General features: G+C 58.3%; 1 protein-coding gene across 1 annotated transcript; it reads left to right on the top strand.

The window, feature by feature from the left end:
• The first annotated feature begins 6,729 nt into the window (after positions 1 to 6,729).
• Positions 6,730 to 14,190, top strand: DUSP7 (dual specificity phosphatase 7). Its single transcript, XM_019417061.2, has 3 exons — positions 6,730 to 7,430; positions 8,916 to 9,350; positions 12,087 to 14,190. The coding sequence occupies exons 1-3, from the start codon at positions 6,914 to 6,916 to the stop codon at positions 12,392 to 12,394; spliced, it is 1,260 nt and encodes a 419-aa protein (XP_019272606.1). The 5' UTR covers positions 6,730 to 6,913; the 3' UTR covers positions 12,395 to 14,190.
• The last annotated feature ends 417 nt before the right edge of the window (positions 14,191 to 14,607 follow it).

The raw sequence follows: 14,607 nt of genomic DNA, 5'->3' as shown, positions 1-14,607 counted from the left end.
GCTGGGAGAGTGGGGGCAGTCAGAGAACCTTGAGCCCTGAGAAGAGGCAGGGAGGTGGAGAGAGGGGCAGAGTCACATCATCAAGGGCCACACTGGCCACAGAGAGGAGCTGGGACTCTGCCAGGACAATGGGAAGCTTTACAGCAGAAAAGGCCAAGTCTGATTCACATTCTCAAAAGATCCCTCTGGCTGCCGTGTAGGGAATGGAGCAGGGGCTGGGAAGGAGGCTGGGAAGATGGGCCAGGGAGAAGTAGGAGAGCCTGGGAAGGCAGATTCTGAAACTGGGTCATGGGATGGATTACCCAAGTATGCCATGGAAGCAGAAAGAGCGTTTGATAGCACATAAGCTACGTGCAAGATATAGCCCCCTCTTGTTATGGGGCGAATAGCTGTACATGCCTCCTGTCTGTCCCCCACCCTGCCTGTGTTGGCCCCCTGCCACCCCAGAAATGGGGAAGAGCAAGTAGAGCAAAGCCTCCCTGTGGACTATGCTTGGGTCTCCTCCTACAGGGTCCTGGAGCTGCAATAAGAGCCAGCAGGGAGCCCCTCACCTGGGGGAAAGGAGCTCTGGGTTTAGTCTGGGGCCCAGCCCCCTGCCACAGCTTGATTGGTTACCATGGGCCTCAGTGTCCCCATCTGTCAAATGCATTGACAGCCTTTCCAGAGGTGATGCAAAGCCTGGACACAGAGCCAGAAGGGAACAGGATGTGAGACCGTCAGGTGTGCACCTTCCCAGTAAGCCCACAGGGGCTGTGTGTGGGAGCTCATAGCTGGGAGTCCCAGGCAGGCACTAACCCCCTCCCCGCGTCTCCAAGGTTGCCCTTCCCACTTGCCCATGTTTATGTGTTTCCTTCCCATCACCTGGGCCACCATGACTCACCCCAGGTCCAATGGGTAAGTGAGTAACTGGCTGGGCCTGCAGCCAGGCCCTTGGGCAAGACATTTCCCTTCCTAGGCCTCAGCTTCCCCACCTGTGGAACAGACAAGCCCTGGTCTCCTCATTGGAGAATCTCGGTGCATGCAGGGCTGAGGATGTGAAAGCTGCCATAGGATGAGGGCAGCACAGGGTGTGGCCTTTGTGCTAGGACAAAAACCAGGCCTGCTTGACATCAGTCCCAAATCAGCCCTGAGCAGAGAGCAGCCCGGGAGACCCCCATCTCCCTTAAGGGGGCCCTAATGCTGGGGAGAGCTTGGAATGGAGGGAGGGCCGGGCCATGAGGAAGGCCTGGTTGGGCCCTAGGACTCTGGGTGACCACAGTGGGACTCCAGTGATGAAAGGAGAGCTCACATAGGTGAAGTCACAGGTGAGGCTCCATGACTGGACCTGCTCTACCACAGATCCCCATGAGCTGAACTGCCCTTAAGTGGGGAGAGGGCAGAAAGTATGGACTGCCCAGGAAGGACCAGGAGAAGGAGCAGACTCTGCTGAGATCAGGCAAGGCAGTCTTCCTGAGGCTGAGGCCCCTCAGAAGCTGGAGATGATTTCAGAGGGTGGGAGTATGGAATGAGGAAGTGTGTGGAAGCAGAGGTGCTGTGTCTGGGCACAGAGTAGGGAGCAGGAGAAGGTCAGGGTGAAGTGAGCTGGGGCTGGGGACAGAGAGGCCATTGCTGGTCTGGCTGTGAATCGAAGCCTTAGCAAATAGGTTTTATCTCCCTTGTCTACCACAATCAGTCAGCTGGTCATGCCTGCTTGGAAGGGTTTTGAGGCCAGAGAGTGGCTCAGCAGGAGAAAGTGCTGTGATTGACTAGTAATGCCTGCCAGGGACAAAGCATGGCAAAGCCCTGTGTTTGTGTCCTGTAGTCTCCCTCCTCAGGCTGACCCCGGTGGGCTGGGTATGCAACTGAGAGAAGCACACTCTCAAGTAAGCCACGGGGATCCACTTGGGGAGGGAGGTCGGCTGAGGGCCTGCTCTGCCACTGCTGGGTGGGGAGCTGGGAGAGGGAGGAATTACTTTGGCCTAGCTCCCCTCTCAGGTCCCAGTTGCCTTCCCTGCACACTCCCTGGCCCAGAGCAGGTGCCCCGAAACGTCTGAGCATGAATGGTGGGGAGCTGGCTCTCCTTACTTCTTCCCCTTTGCCTTCTCCAGGCAGCCTTGGAGAGTTTCATCCTGCTGGGTCTTGTTCTCTGCTTATCCTGGGTGTAACCCTCTCCCACCTGCTCCCCAGGGCCCTGTCCTCCCACCCCTCTGGCCCACACACCTGGGCAGGGCAGGGGGGGTGGGGGATGAACAGGCACGTGGCTCCCTAACACTAGCGCCGCCTGTCTGGGCCATAGCTTCCCCATGCTGCACTGCCATCACCCAAGGCCTGGCAGTTCCCCACTGGAAGGAAGGCAGCGGCAGAACGTGGTTCGATTCAGAACTTGTCACCACAAGAGATCCTAGCAATAGCCAATAGGACAGGGTGAGTCCAGGTGACTGGAGGTCTGGGGGAGGGGAACGCGGATTCCCCCAGCCTGTAAGAACCCTTCCTGGCTACCTCCAACAAGAGTGGCAAGTGCCCAGACGTGCAGGGTCTGTGTGTGTCCATGTGTATTGTATATTTCTGCACACATACATATCTATGCCTGTGAGCATATGATACAGCATTTAGTGTGTGTCCTTGCATGCGTGTATGTACACGTACAAGCACAGGACTGCACAGCAAGAGTTCTGTCCAGGGCAAGGGAGTTGCCAGGGCCTTCCACAATTCCCTTCTGGCCCAGCTTAGACATTACCCGTTCTGACTGCAACTCACACAGGCACCCCACCAAGGGATGGAGAAGAAGCTGTCCCAAGTTCAGGGACAAGCAGAGTGACCCTCAGTCTGGGTCTCAGGCACAGTTGGCCTGGAGTACCCGGCCCTCTCCCCAGCCCCTTCTCAGATCTCATGGTGGGATGTGAAATCCATCCTTATTGCCAACTGCCCTCCTGGAAGTAAGCAGGAGCTCACCCTAAATTTGCACTAGCCTTCTTAGGCTAGGAGGGCAAGGAACTGACCGCCCCCCCCCCCCCCGCCTTGTTCCTTTCACTCTGGCATATGCTATTCAAAACCATATTGGCCCATGATGTCCCAGTTCGTGGGTTCAAGCCCCACATTGGGCTCTGTGCTGACAATGTGGAGTCTGCTTGAGATTCCCCCCCAACTCTCTCTCTCTCTCTCATGCTCTCTCAAAATAAATAAATGAACTTTAAAAAAAAATGTTGGCCTATCTAAGAAGTCCATGGGCACCAGTGGAAAGGGGAAAGTTTGCTTCCAAGATGCTTAAATTATTCTTGGTGACATAGTTCCTGGGTTACCAACCATGTAGATGTGTGTGTGGTGGGGGAGGGGGGGCATATCAGTTCATATCTGCTCAATTCACATCAAACATCCCACTGTCATAGCCGAGACTTGCCCTGCTGGGAACGCCCCTTCACTGTGCTTCTGGGGATGGATTATGTGCAGACAGGGAAGGTAGCTCCAAACACGCCTCATGGGTTCAGGCCTGGCACCTGAGGGGAACAGGGATGAAACAGATGGCAGGAGGAAGAACGGGCTTGAGGGGAGGTAGACATGCCATTGGGTGTCCAAAGGGAGAAAGTCTGGTGGGGGTGTTGAACAGTGGCAGTGATAGATTCCAGAGCAAAGATGGGGGCAGGGGTCCCAGGGGCACAGAGCAAGGTGGGTAATTCTAGCCTGGAGGATCAGAGGAGACCTCTCTGAGGGTGACACCTGAACTGGGATCTTCTAGAAGGCAGGCAAAGGGTGAGGTCAAAAAATGTCCAGGCCGAGGGAGTAGTGTGTGCAAAGGCCTGGAGGTGTGTGGGAGAAGGGACAGCCTTCAGAGAGCTCAAACATACCCTACCTGCAGTTCCTCTCCTGAGACCAGCTCACCTCCAGGGACCCAGACCTGTTCTGAGGGCCCTCACACTGGCCCTCAGGGAGACCCTGGTGAGGGGGAAGAGGGGAGGTGGGGCACCTCTCCTGGGGGCTGCAGGGAGGGCCTGAACCCTGAAGGGCAGGAAAGGCCACATTCCTGAAGAGGAGGAATGTCTTTGATCACAAGACCTTGCCCAGGGCACCAGGCTCCCTCTTCCAGGTACCCTTTCCCAGAATTCTTGAGGGCGGCTCACTGTTAAAGGGCAAGGCCCTGGACAGAGGTGGTTCTGGTCTCTTGCTGTCTGAACAAGGGCAAGTTCCTGCTATGCTCTGTAAGTCAGAGGGTTCTGTGTTCCCCCTTGCACACGCCTGCACACATATACACATACATCCAGGGCATCCCTGCTATGATCCACTTTATTAGCTGTTCAAGACTGGAGGCAGGGCTTCCACTCAGGAACCAAGGCTTTGGGCTACTCCTCCAAGCTGAGTGATGGGAGCCCACAACCTTGCTGGCAGCTCATGCTGCCATACTAATTCTCTTCCACTCCTTTGCTTCTAATGTCACCCTCTTGTCAGTGCCCCCCTCATCCTGTAGTCATCTGAACGCTGCCTCTTCTTACATCCCTGCTGGAGGACGCCTCCACCTCCTGGAGAGTTTCTCCATTTCCACACATCCTCACGGGTCTCTCCTCTAGCGTGTGCATGCCTCCTGGAAGAGTCCTGAGGGGGAGACAAGGGAGCCATCACAAGCTAATGGGAGGGGTGGCAGGGCCTCCTTTCCTCTGTCCAGGGAGGTTCTTTCTCCTCCATGGGGGGGACAGGGACTGTGGGGACACATTGGAGGTCCCCATTTCAGTTGTGCCCCCACTAGTGAGAGCAGTGACCAATTTTCTCCTTGGGCACTGCTGTACCTGAAGCTCCAGTAAGCCCTCAACAAGCCCGCTGAGGAATGATTCACCAGCCAGCAGGTCCCCTCCAGTGTGGGTCTGCTCAAGCTTCTTTCTCACTTGCTGCCTCCATCCCTGACAACCAACACCTGGACAGCCAGCCAAGGGCCCTACCGCAGAGAAGTACCCTCACAGCTGGACAGATCTGTGATGGGCTTGCTGGGCTCTTGCCAAACCAGCACTCTCCCATAATCTGGAAAACTGAGGCCCAGGGGTGAGAACTATCGTCAGTCACAACATATCATCAAGTGACAGGGCAGAGTCTGGATCTGGGCTTCTCAGACCCTGGAAGCTTTTCTACAGGTCCTAGGACTCCAAGGAAGTAGGTTCTCCCTGCAACCCACCTCCTCCCCCCCCCCCCCCCCCCTCCGCCCCGACAACCCTGGGCAGAAGCCAGAGACACGATTCTCCTTTCACCTCTCTGGTCATGGAATCCCGGGTGGTAAGACCATCTCTGGCTGCAATGCTCTGGAGTTTCTGAGTGTGACTGTGGGAGAGACCCCTGCTCCTTTGAGACACAGCCCTGTGGCTCTGGAAACCCTTCAACCTCCACATGGAAGACTGGGGGAAGTGGGGACTGCTCCAGCGCCGCCCCTCTTCTTGCCTTCCTGTCAGAGGAAAGCTCAAATCCTCCGGGTTCCAGAAGCCCTCCCTTCGGCAAATCTCAAGCACCTCCGGCCCCGCCTCTGACCCCGACTCCCTCCAGCTAGGGGTAGGTAGAAGCTAGTGGCTGTTTGCCGACCAGACTCAGGCAGAGTAGGAGGGTTAAACCGCAAGGAAGTTAGGACACTCCGCCTGCAGAAAACGGATCGGGCGGACAGCAGGGCCTAGCCGCTAATTCCCTCCCCGGGCAGATGACACTGGCTCGGTAGGAAAAGCGCGGCAGTCCCTGCGCACGCGCGCGGCTCGAGTGGAGCCGCTTTGTTCCAGCGCTACCTGCGGCTCCATTCACCTCCTCCGCCCCGCCCTCCTGCGAGCCGATACACGGCGCTCGCGGAGACTCCGCCCACTTCTCCGCACTGGGTGGAACTGGTGACGAGCCTCCGCCTCACTCCCCAACCACCTCCTTCGGTCTCGATTGGCCATCTGCGCGACGCACTCCCGCCTACCTCGAAAGTTGATTGGTACATTGGGAAGGAGGTTGGAGAGGGAGACCTGATGATAAAGGAGAGCTCCCCCTCCCACCCGCCCCTGTGAAAAAGTCACGTGGCGCTTCACTCGGCGCCTGTCACCTCCCCGCTTGTAAAGCTTTCTTAAAGGGCTCGCTCTTTCTTCCCAGGGCCGGTCCTTTCCAGGATTTCACCACTCTTGCCCGTGGAGTGTGGCACGGCCCTGGGTCCTCCTACTCCACCCGTCCCCTAGTTGCTGATTTCCCCATCAGGCCTGCTGGGATGGGACCGCCTTTCAGGTCTCAGAGCCTGTGGCCATCATAGTGACTAGGCAGTTGCCTGAAACGGTGACCTCCTAAGCACAGTGCCTGGCGCGTAGTAGGCGTTCAATTTCCAGTTGTTGAATGAACTCGCTGAGAAAATGAATAAATGGGGTTGATAGAAGGAGGGGAGGTTGGCTCAGCGTGACGGCCCCCACCCCCCGCCCCATCTCTGGGGAGACTCTGCTTCAGTGAAAGTGGGGGAGGGGATGCTAGGCGCAGGAAGACCCTAGGGCAGCCCTTCAAGGTAGGACTCGGAAGACCTGGGTGCGCGGGCTTAGAGGGAAAGGTCTTGGCCGGGCAGTCCAGGCAAATCACAGCCGGTTCCGGGCTGAGGCAGGGAGAGGGCCCGGGCAGGCGCAGGTCTCAGGACTCACGGGGCAGCCAGCGCGCCCCCGTACTCCGTGAGGAGGGGCGGCGGAGGCGCTGCGCCTTTAAGCCCCGGCGCCGGCCCTGCAGCCCCGCCCCCCGGAGGACGCCTCGGCGCGCGGCCGCCAGAGCCGCGGTTTAATTGGGGCTGTCAGGCCGCGGGGCGCGCGGAGGGCCGGGCGGGACGGAGGCCGGGAGGCCGGGGCGGCGGGCGCGCAGCTCGGCGGGAGGCGGGCGCCCGGAGACGCGGCTGGGGCCCGCGCGGCCGGGGCGCCGTCCCAGGGCAGGGCTGCCCGGCCCCTGCCCCGGGCCGCCCGCGCTCCCCATGAAAAACCAGCTCCGCGGCCCCCCGGCGCGGGCGCACATGTCGGCCTCGGGGGCGTCGGCAGCTGGGGACACCGGGGCGGGGTCGGATCCCGGTGCGGGGTCCGGGTCCGGCGCTAGCACCGGCGCGGGAGCTGCGACGGGTGCGGGAGCCATGCCCTGCAAGAGCGCCGAGTGGCTGCAGGAGGAGCTGGAGGCGCGCGGCGGCGCGTCCCTGCTGCTGCTCGACTGCCGGCCGCATGAGCTCTTCGAGTCGTCGCACATCGAGACGGCCATCAACCTGGCCATCCCGGGCCTCATGCTGCGCCGCCTGCGCAAGGGCAACCTGCCCATCCGCTCCATCATCCCCAACCACGCCGACAAGGAGCGCTTCGCCACGCGCTGCAAGGCGGCCACCGTGCTGCTCTACGACGAGGCCACGGCCGAGTGGCAGCCAGAGCCCGGCGCTCCTGCCTCGGTGCTTGGCCTGCTCCTGCAAAAGCTTCGCGACGACGGCTGCCAGGCCTACTACCTCCAAGGTGAGGGCAGCACTGAGACCCCTGTCCAGGAATGGGGCTCTCCCGCGGCTCCCTGACGCCCCCGCCGGAGGCTACTTTCTCTCCTTGCGCTCCGCCTGCCCGGCCGGCGCCACGTCGCCCCCGGCCCGCGTCCGCCGCTACCGGGAGCTCGGCCTCCGCAGTGAGCGTTTAGGCTAGCATGGGGTCGCCTCTGTGCCCCCTTCTCGGCACGATTCGAGTGGGCCGAACAAACTTTTCCTGGCCTGAGATTTCCTTTTTTTTTTTTTTTTTTTTTTTCCCCCTCCCCCTGTCGTTGGGGCCATGGCAGCGCCCAGATGAGCCCCTCAGAGGAGGGAGATGCCTCCTCCTGGGACCCGAAAAGCGACCGGGCACCCAGATCCAGCTCCTCCAGTCTAGAATGCGTGTCCCTGGAAGACCTGGGTCAGGCTAGGGGAGTCTTTGGCAGCATTATGCATGCCCTCAAGGTATAGGGACCGTTTGGGTTGGGGTACCCTGGGCATCTCAGCATTGGTCTCACTACTTGGAGACACAGCCTCTTGGGGCACTTGGGGCAGGCCTATAACCAGTGTCCCTTTCCCTGGCTTTCTAGGACCCCTAAATCCCCAGCCTCCTGCCCTAGAGCTTGTGGAAGGGGGAGGCAGCTGGGGGGCGAGTGGCTGCAGCCGGTGTTTCCAATTAACATTCCAAAATGGCCTCTTGCTGGCAGCAGGCGGGCAGGCGGGGAGGGGAGGCCTGCAGCACCCTCGGGCGCAGGGCCCATGCCTAGTTGCAAGACGCTCCCCATTTCTTCTCTCTGTAATGCCCCAGCAGCTCTCTCCCTCTGTGTTTCCAAGGCTGGGGGTCTTGTGTTTTAAGGGAGAGAGGGGGAGTTTGGGACCCTTTTTATGAACTTGCCACTGTGGGGGGAAAGGGGCAACCAACACTTTAACATTGCCCTTCCTAACTGTTGTGGTGAGGAGCAGGTACTGGACTCCCAGTCCGGAGGCCCAGGCCCTCTGTGCCTCTAACTGACCTAGACACAGCACCAGCCCCTGCAGTCTCATCTATAAGAAGGGCTTGCAAACCCACAGGTGCTAGCCCGAGATTGGGTTGTCGGCTCTCCTTTACCACTTAGCAGTTATTGAGCACCCATGGGTGCCAGGTATGCATGGGAGCTGTGGAAGATGAATGAGCTGGGGCCTGGCCTTAAGTGCCCTAAAGCTGGTGGTATGGCCAGGGCTGTGAAGCCTTATGGGTAAGGGAATGGAGCTCTGGCATGTTACTTCACCTCCTGGGGCCTCAGTTTCCCATTCTGTCCAGTGGATCGTAGGATAGATCTAGAGAACACAGGAGAAGGTACATGTGTAACAAACTTTGCCTGGCCCACGTTGGCTGTTGGGTTATGGTGCTTGACATGGGCAGCTCTGGCCATCGTTGGTCTTGTGCAGCCCATTGGTCTAGTGGCATGGGCAGTCTCTCACCCAGGGCCTCTCACCCTGGCCACAGGTGGTTTCAACAAGTTCCAGACAGAGTATTCAGAGCATTGTGAGACCAACGTGGACAGCTCGTCCTCACCAAGTGGCTCACCACCCACCTCAGTGCTGGGCCTGGGGGGCCTGCGGATCAGCTCTGACTGCTCAGACGGAGAGTCAGACCGAGAGTTGCCCAGCAGTGCCACTGAGTCGGACGGCAGCCCTGTGCCATCCAGCCAACCAGCCTTCCCCGTCCAGATCCTGCCCTACCTCTACCTCGGCTGCGCCAAGGACTCCACTAACCTGGACGTGCTCGGCAAGTACGGCATCAAGTATATCCTCAACGTCACGCCTAACCTGCCCAATGCCTTTGAGCACGGTGGCGAGTTCACCTACAAGCAGATCCCCATCTCTGACCACTGGAGCCAGAACCTCTCCCAGTTCTTCCCTGAGGCCATCAGCTTCATTGGTAGGTGTCGCTGGGCTCTGGGCAGGGTGGATGGGCAGGTGCGTCGAGGTGTGTACGGGACTTGGGTGTCACCCGCGCCTGACTGGGTACCTCTGGGCCTGTCGAGGCCTGTGTGTGCCCTGCATGTGCCAACATATGCCCATGGTTGAACCCATGCCTGCTGTGAGTCACCGAGGCCCTTAGTCCCCTGAATCCTGGGCTCCCTGCAACTGTTGGCACCCCATGGACTTTACTGTCCAGCTTGTGTTTTTCTGGTTCTGCTGTTTGGGGCTCATCTAGCTGAAACATCACAGCTCTCAGACCTCCCACGAGTCTTGCTTGCTCTGCATCACGCCTCAGCACACATGTCTCTCCAGGAGGGGGCTGTCACGGTCCCTCTTTGGGCTTTGGGCTTTATTTTGTACCCGAGGGGCTGAAGGGTGGCCCTGAAGCCAGAGGCCTACCCCAAATAGGCAGCTTTTGGAATCTGGTGACCCAGAGTGACTTGGTGGGGCACCAGATGCTTCCGGCAACCTATGGGGCTTGCTTGGAGTGTAGGGGCCCTCCCCTAGAGCATTCTGCAATTCTGCTGTTTGGCTTAGAGCCCTCAGCCCCCTACATCCCCAGCTGACTCAAGCTCCACAAGTTGCCTTATCTTTGACCTCCCCATCCTGCTTCCTCCATGGCCAGCTGGAGGCCGTTAGACTACAGGCCATCTTCCCGGCCCTGGCTCTTCCCAGGGTGTGGGGAAGAGATATAAGATCAGGGTGTACGTAAACCCTTGGTTCTCTGAGCCTGGTGACCCCGTGTTTCTCCCCAGCCTCCAATGGTAGAGGGGAGGTGGCCTGGACAGTCCTCTCCTGCCGGCAGCCCTGTCCAGTGGAGGGCGTTTTGCTGTCAGCTGGGCTGGGCTAGCTTTAATAACAGGAAGTGGGAGGCTTCCCCGCCTCATCCGCTTACTGGGAACCAAAACTAGGTGCCTGGCTGGGAGGAAGGAAGGAAGCTGAGGCCTGGGGGAGGGGCTGTGACCTGGCGATGGGAGAGCTTCCCAGCTCTGCCCAGGAGAACGCTGCCGGCGGCGGAGGAGAGGTGTGTGTATGCTGCCTGAGCATTCACTCTCCCTCACTGAGAAAGGGGAGGGGAAAAGGGGACCCCGGACAGACTCCAGGGGCTGAGCCTGGGTCATGGGTGTCTTTGTCCTTCTTGAAGGCCCCTCTGCATCTGGGGGTGTAGGGGTGGAGGGACACAAGTGAAGGAATAGAGGCCCAAGCATCCCCTAGGACTCAGTGGGACAGGATCAAGCCCCAGCCCCCACACTGTTCAGCCACACCCTGAGAGTGCTAAAAATAAAGCCAGCGGAAGCAGTTTCACTTTGGATCACCCAGGAGTGGGTTTGGGGGCCAGGCGTTCCCCATATCCTGGTGTGTCACCACTGGAAGCTCATCTCCACCACCCCTTTAGCCCGAAGTCTCAAGGTCAGACCACAGGACTCTGCACAAAGCCACAATATCTATCTCTTGCCCTGCTAGTCTTGCCCCTAGTCAGTCCCTGAATCTGGATTATGTACCTATTGCATACTTAGCCTTGGGTACCCTTATGGGGTGAGGAGGGGAAGCTCTGCCAGGCCAGAGGGAGTGAGCATCAGAAGCAGAACAGCTTGTGAACCTGCGTGTCATCTTGTGCGAGTGCACTGATTAAGCACCACCTTTGTGCCTGGCTCCCAGTGGTCTCAGAATCAGAGGTGGGGACCTTGAGGGCCCCAGAGAGCTGCCTCTTGTTAGTCTACATCCTTGGCACAGAGAGAGTCAGCTACCCTAGGCCCAGGGGTGGAGGGATGACAGGACTGAGTTGTTCAGTGGCTTGACCAATATTTATTGAGCTCCTACTGTAGGTCAAGCGGAGGAGTCTGAGAGCGGCACCAGGGGAAGCTGGGTGGATTGGCGGAAGCTGGCTGGCTGTGGTGGGAGATGTTACTGATGCATGGGCCTGCTGGGGGAAGTCGAGTAAGTGAGGTGGGTGGGCTGCGCTTAAGCAAACCTCACTTGTGAAGCCTCAAGTGCAGCCTTCCTCCCGGGCCCTGGGAGGCTAAGCTTCCTCCCGGGCCCTGGGGCTGGGGCAGAGCTGAGTGTAGGGCCAGGCCCCGATTCCCTTTTGAGGGCTTCCTTCGGGCCTGTTTCCCAGGAGACTCTCAAGGGGTACCCATGGGAGCTGCACCAGGAGAGCAAGCTCAGCCCCCACCACCAGGTCACGGGCTGACGGCATGTGCTGTGCATTAGGAGGAGCCTCTGTGTGGCCTTGGGCTTGTCACTTTGTCTTTGCGTCTGCGTCCTCCTTTATAAAATGAACTTGCTAACCGTGGTGCAGATGGCCTGAGAGGACACGGGTGACACCCTCAGCACAGTCTGCGCACTCAGCTGTAGCAGCAGCGGGACTAGCCATGACCACAGCCGTCACTGGTGCTGGTGTTTGTGGAGCCCCCTCTTGGCTCAGGTCCTTACAAGAGCATTGAGAACAAGGGGACCCATTTTATAGGTGAGGAAACCGAGGCACAGGGATGTCCAGTGACTTAAAGCTAACGCCACAGTCAGTCATGCTCTTGACCTCCATGCCAAGTTGCTGTCCTGCTCATGTGGGACTTCACCAGGTCCCTCAAGAGTCAGGCAGCACCAGCTAGTGGCCGTGCCACCCTCTGTGCCTCTGCTCCACCTCTGACTCCCTGGAGGAGGAGCCTCCCTGACCCATGCTTGTGTGTTTCAGACGAGGCCCGCTCCAAGAAGTGTGGTGTCCTGGTGCACTGCCTAGCAGGGATCAGCCGCTCGGTGACCGTCACCGTGGCTTACCTGATGCAGAAGATGAACCTGTCACTCAATGACGCCTACGACTTTGTCAAGAGGAAAAAGTCCAACATCTCGCCCAACTTCAACTTTATGGGGCAGCTGCTGGACTTCGAGCGGACGCTGGGGCTAAGCAGCCCATGCGACAACCACACCCCCAGCGAGCAGCTCTACTTCTCCACGCCGACCAACCACAACCTGTTCCCACTCAACACCCTTGAGTCCACGTGAGGCTGGGGCACAGGTGGGTGGGGCCGGCCCCTCCCGACCCCCCTTGGGCCAGGTGAGCTGCCCACTCCTGCTGTGTCCGGCCGGAACCCAGACATCATCGGACATGGCCTGTGCCCAGAGGCCCAGGCTGGTGGGTGGCTGAGCTTCCCTCGCTGCCCTGGGGAGGGCGGAAACCACAGCAAGGCCTCTCTCTGCAGGACTTTGTGGAGAGGCCCTGAGCTCTGAGACACATGGCCCTGGGAGTCCAGCAGGGCCTCATCCTTGTCCCAGGACACTCCATCAGCCAATGGCCCAGCCGGTTTGGCTATTTTTTAAAGACACATCCACGGACCTGAGTTTACTTTTTACTTTTGGCAGGTAAATCCAAGCTCCCTGGAGCACGGCGAGTGTTCAAGCTCTTCTTGATTTTTCTTTTTTAATGAAAAGTGTTATTTTCAGGCTACATACAACAGTGGATTGTATAAACCAGTATTTCATCCCTTCCTTGATCCTGAGAGAGAGAGAGAGAGAGAGAGAGAGAGAGAGAGAAATGTTCTCAGTTTTGTTTTTCTTCCTATTTCAAAAAGCAATTATTGGTTTTTGTTTTTGTTTTTAATGGAAAAGACAAACCCCGTGTTGATCTTGACCAAATGCGTTTTGCACATGTGTGAAGCCTCCGTTTCTGCAGCAGGTCCTTCTTGAAGGGGTGGCTTGCTGCTCTCTTAGTGTCAGACCCCCCCCACCCCCAGTCATGCACACCCCTCGGCCCAGCCCCCTTGGCACTGCACTTGCCCGTGATGACCTCTGCAAGGCGTAATAGGTGGGCTTCCCTGGGTGGCCTCTGCATTCTCTGCCCTCCAGCAGCCCCTGCAGACCCCCTGAGGCAGGAGATGGGAGGCCCTGCCGCTGCCCTGCTGGAGGTGGGGTCGTGGGGGACTGCCAAGCAGTAGCATTAGCCCTCTGGGCTCAGCCCGTAGGAGGGTCTGGGCCCCGGGCCCTTCCTATACGTACCCACTACTTCTGTCTCTCTCTCCCTGTTTGTTTGTGACTGAGAGTGGAGGCCCAGTGGCTGGCGGGGGAAGCTTCGGTGGTGGAGGCCCAGCCCTACCTCCTAGTTTCTGTCCCTCACTCTGGCTGTTGCTTTGGTCCAGCTCTACTCCCAGCCCCCTTGTCCCGTGGAAGCTTGCCCTGCACTCATCTTGCCCATGCCTTCTACTACCAGGAAACTCGCACCCGTTTCAATCCCAGGGCAGGGGCGGAAGGGGCGAGATGGACAAGTGAACGGGGTGTGGGGCTCTGTCCACGCCCCTCCTAGGATCCACAGAACAAAGCCACGGATTCCGTTATCCTCTCCAGTTTTGTTCCTTCTCCAGCCTCAATCCCTCCAGGTGTCAGGACTGCAGGGGCCCGGGGAGAGGTGAGTAGTCAGGCTGGGGTCCCTGAGCAAGCCGGCACTTGGCATGTGAGTGAGGCCATGGAAACTCTGCCCCACTGCATCTTACCTCACGGGGCGGTTTTCAGGGATTCTTTAAGGCAGCGGATTAAAATCTTGCCACAGTCGAGAAATTGACAAAAAGCTTCCATGCTGTACATGGTTCTTTCTCTTTTTTACTTTTAAAAAGAAAAACCCAGAAAGATGCATCAGATTTGTGTAAATGAGAGTATGCCAAGAGGGTGGCCAGTTTTGCTTTATGATCTTATGAAGGAAAATTTGTGACCCTACATATATATACACACACACATACATATATATATCCCGAACCAGCAACGGGACTTTGTTTATATTGCAAATAAATATTATTTTTTCTTTAAAACAAGTTGTGTTGTCCAATAAGGGCCTGGGCCCAGGCTGGGGGGTGGCAAGGAGAGTGGCTGTGACCTGCATCCCAGCACCTGCTCTGTGTGAAGTCCCCTAAGGCCCTCACTGGGAGGAGTGGCCAGGCCTTGGGGGAGGAGCGGAGGTGTGGCATTTGCCCAGCCTTCAGGCACTGCAGGCAGGGACCTCAGGGCTTTCTCTGGGATTTTGCTGATTGGTTGACAGAAGATGGAAGCTTGGACAGGTTTTGTAGACCAAGGTCACACAGCTGAACCTCTGCCCACCCTGAATTGCTCAGGGCTGTCCACTCGGGCATCACCCAGATTCGCGATACTCAGATTTGACTGGGCCCTAGGTCCCTGACCCTTCTCTTGCTGCTCTCGTGCATGGAATGGAGGCTATGCTAGTATTACCTTCT

The sequence above is a fragment of the Panthera pardus genome, unplaced genomic scaffold (genome assembly GCF_024362965.1).
Source record: "Panthera pardus isolate Hobbes unplaced genomic scaffold, ASM2436296v1 HiC_scaffold_8, whole genome shotgun sequence".
NCBI classification, from domain to species: Eukaryota; Metazoa; Chordata; class Mammalia; order Carnivora; family Felidae; genus Panthera; species Panthera pardus.
Note: the sequence above shows the minus strand (reverse complement) of the source record. Positions and strands in the feature narration are given on the sequence as shown.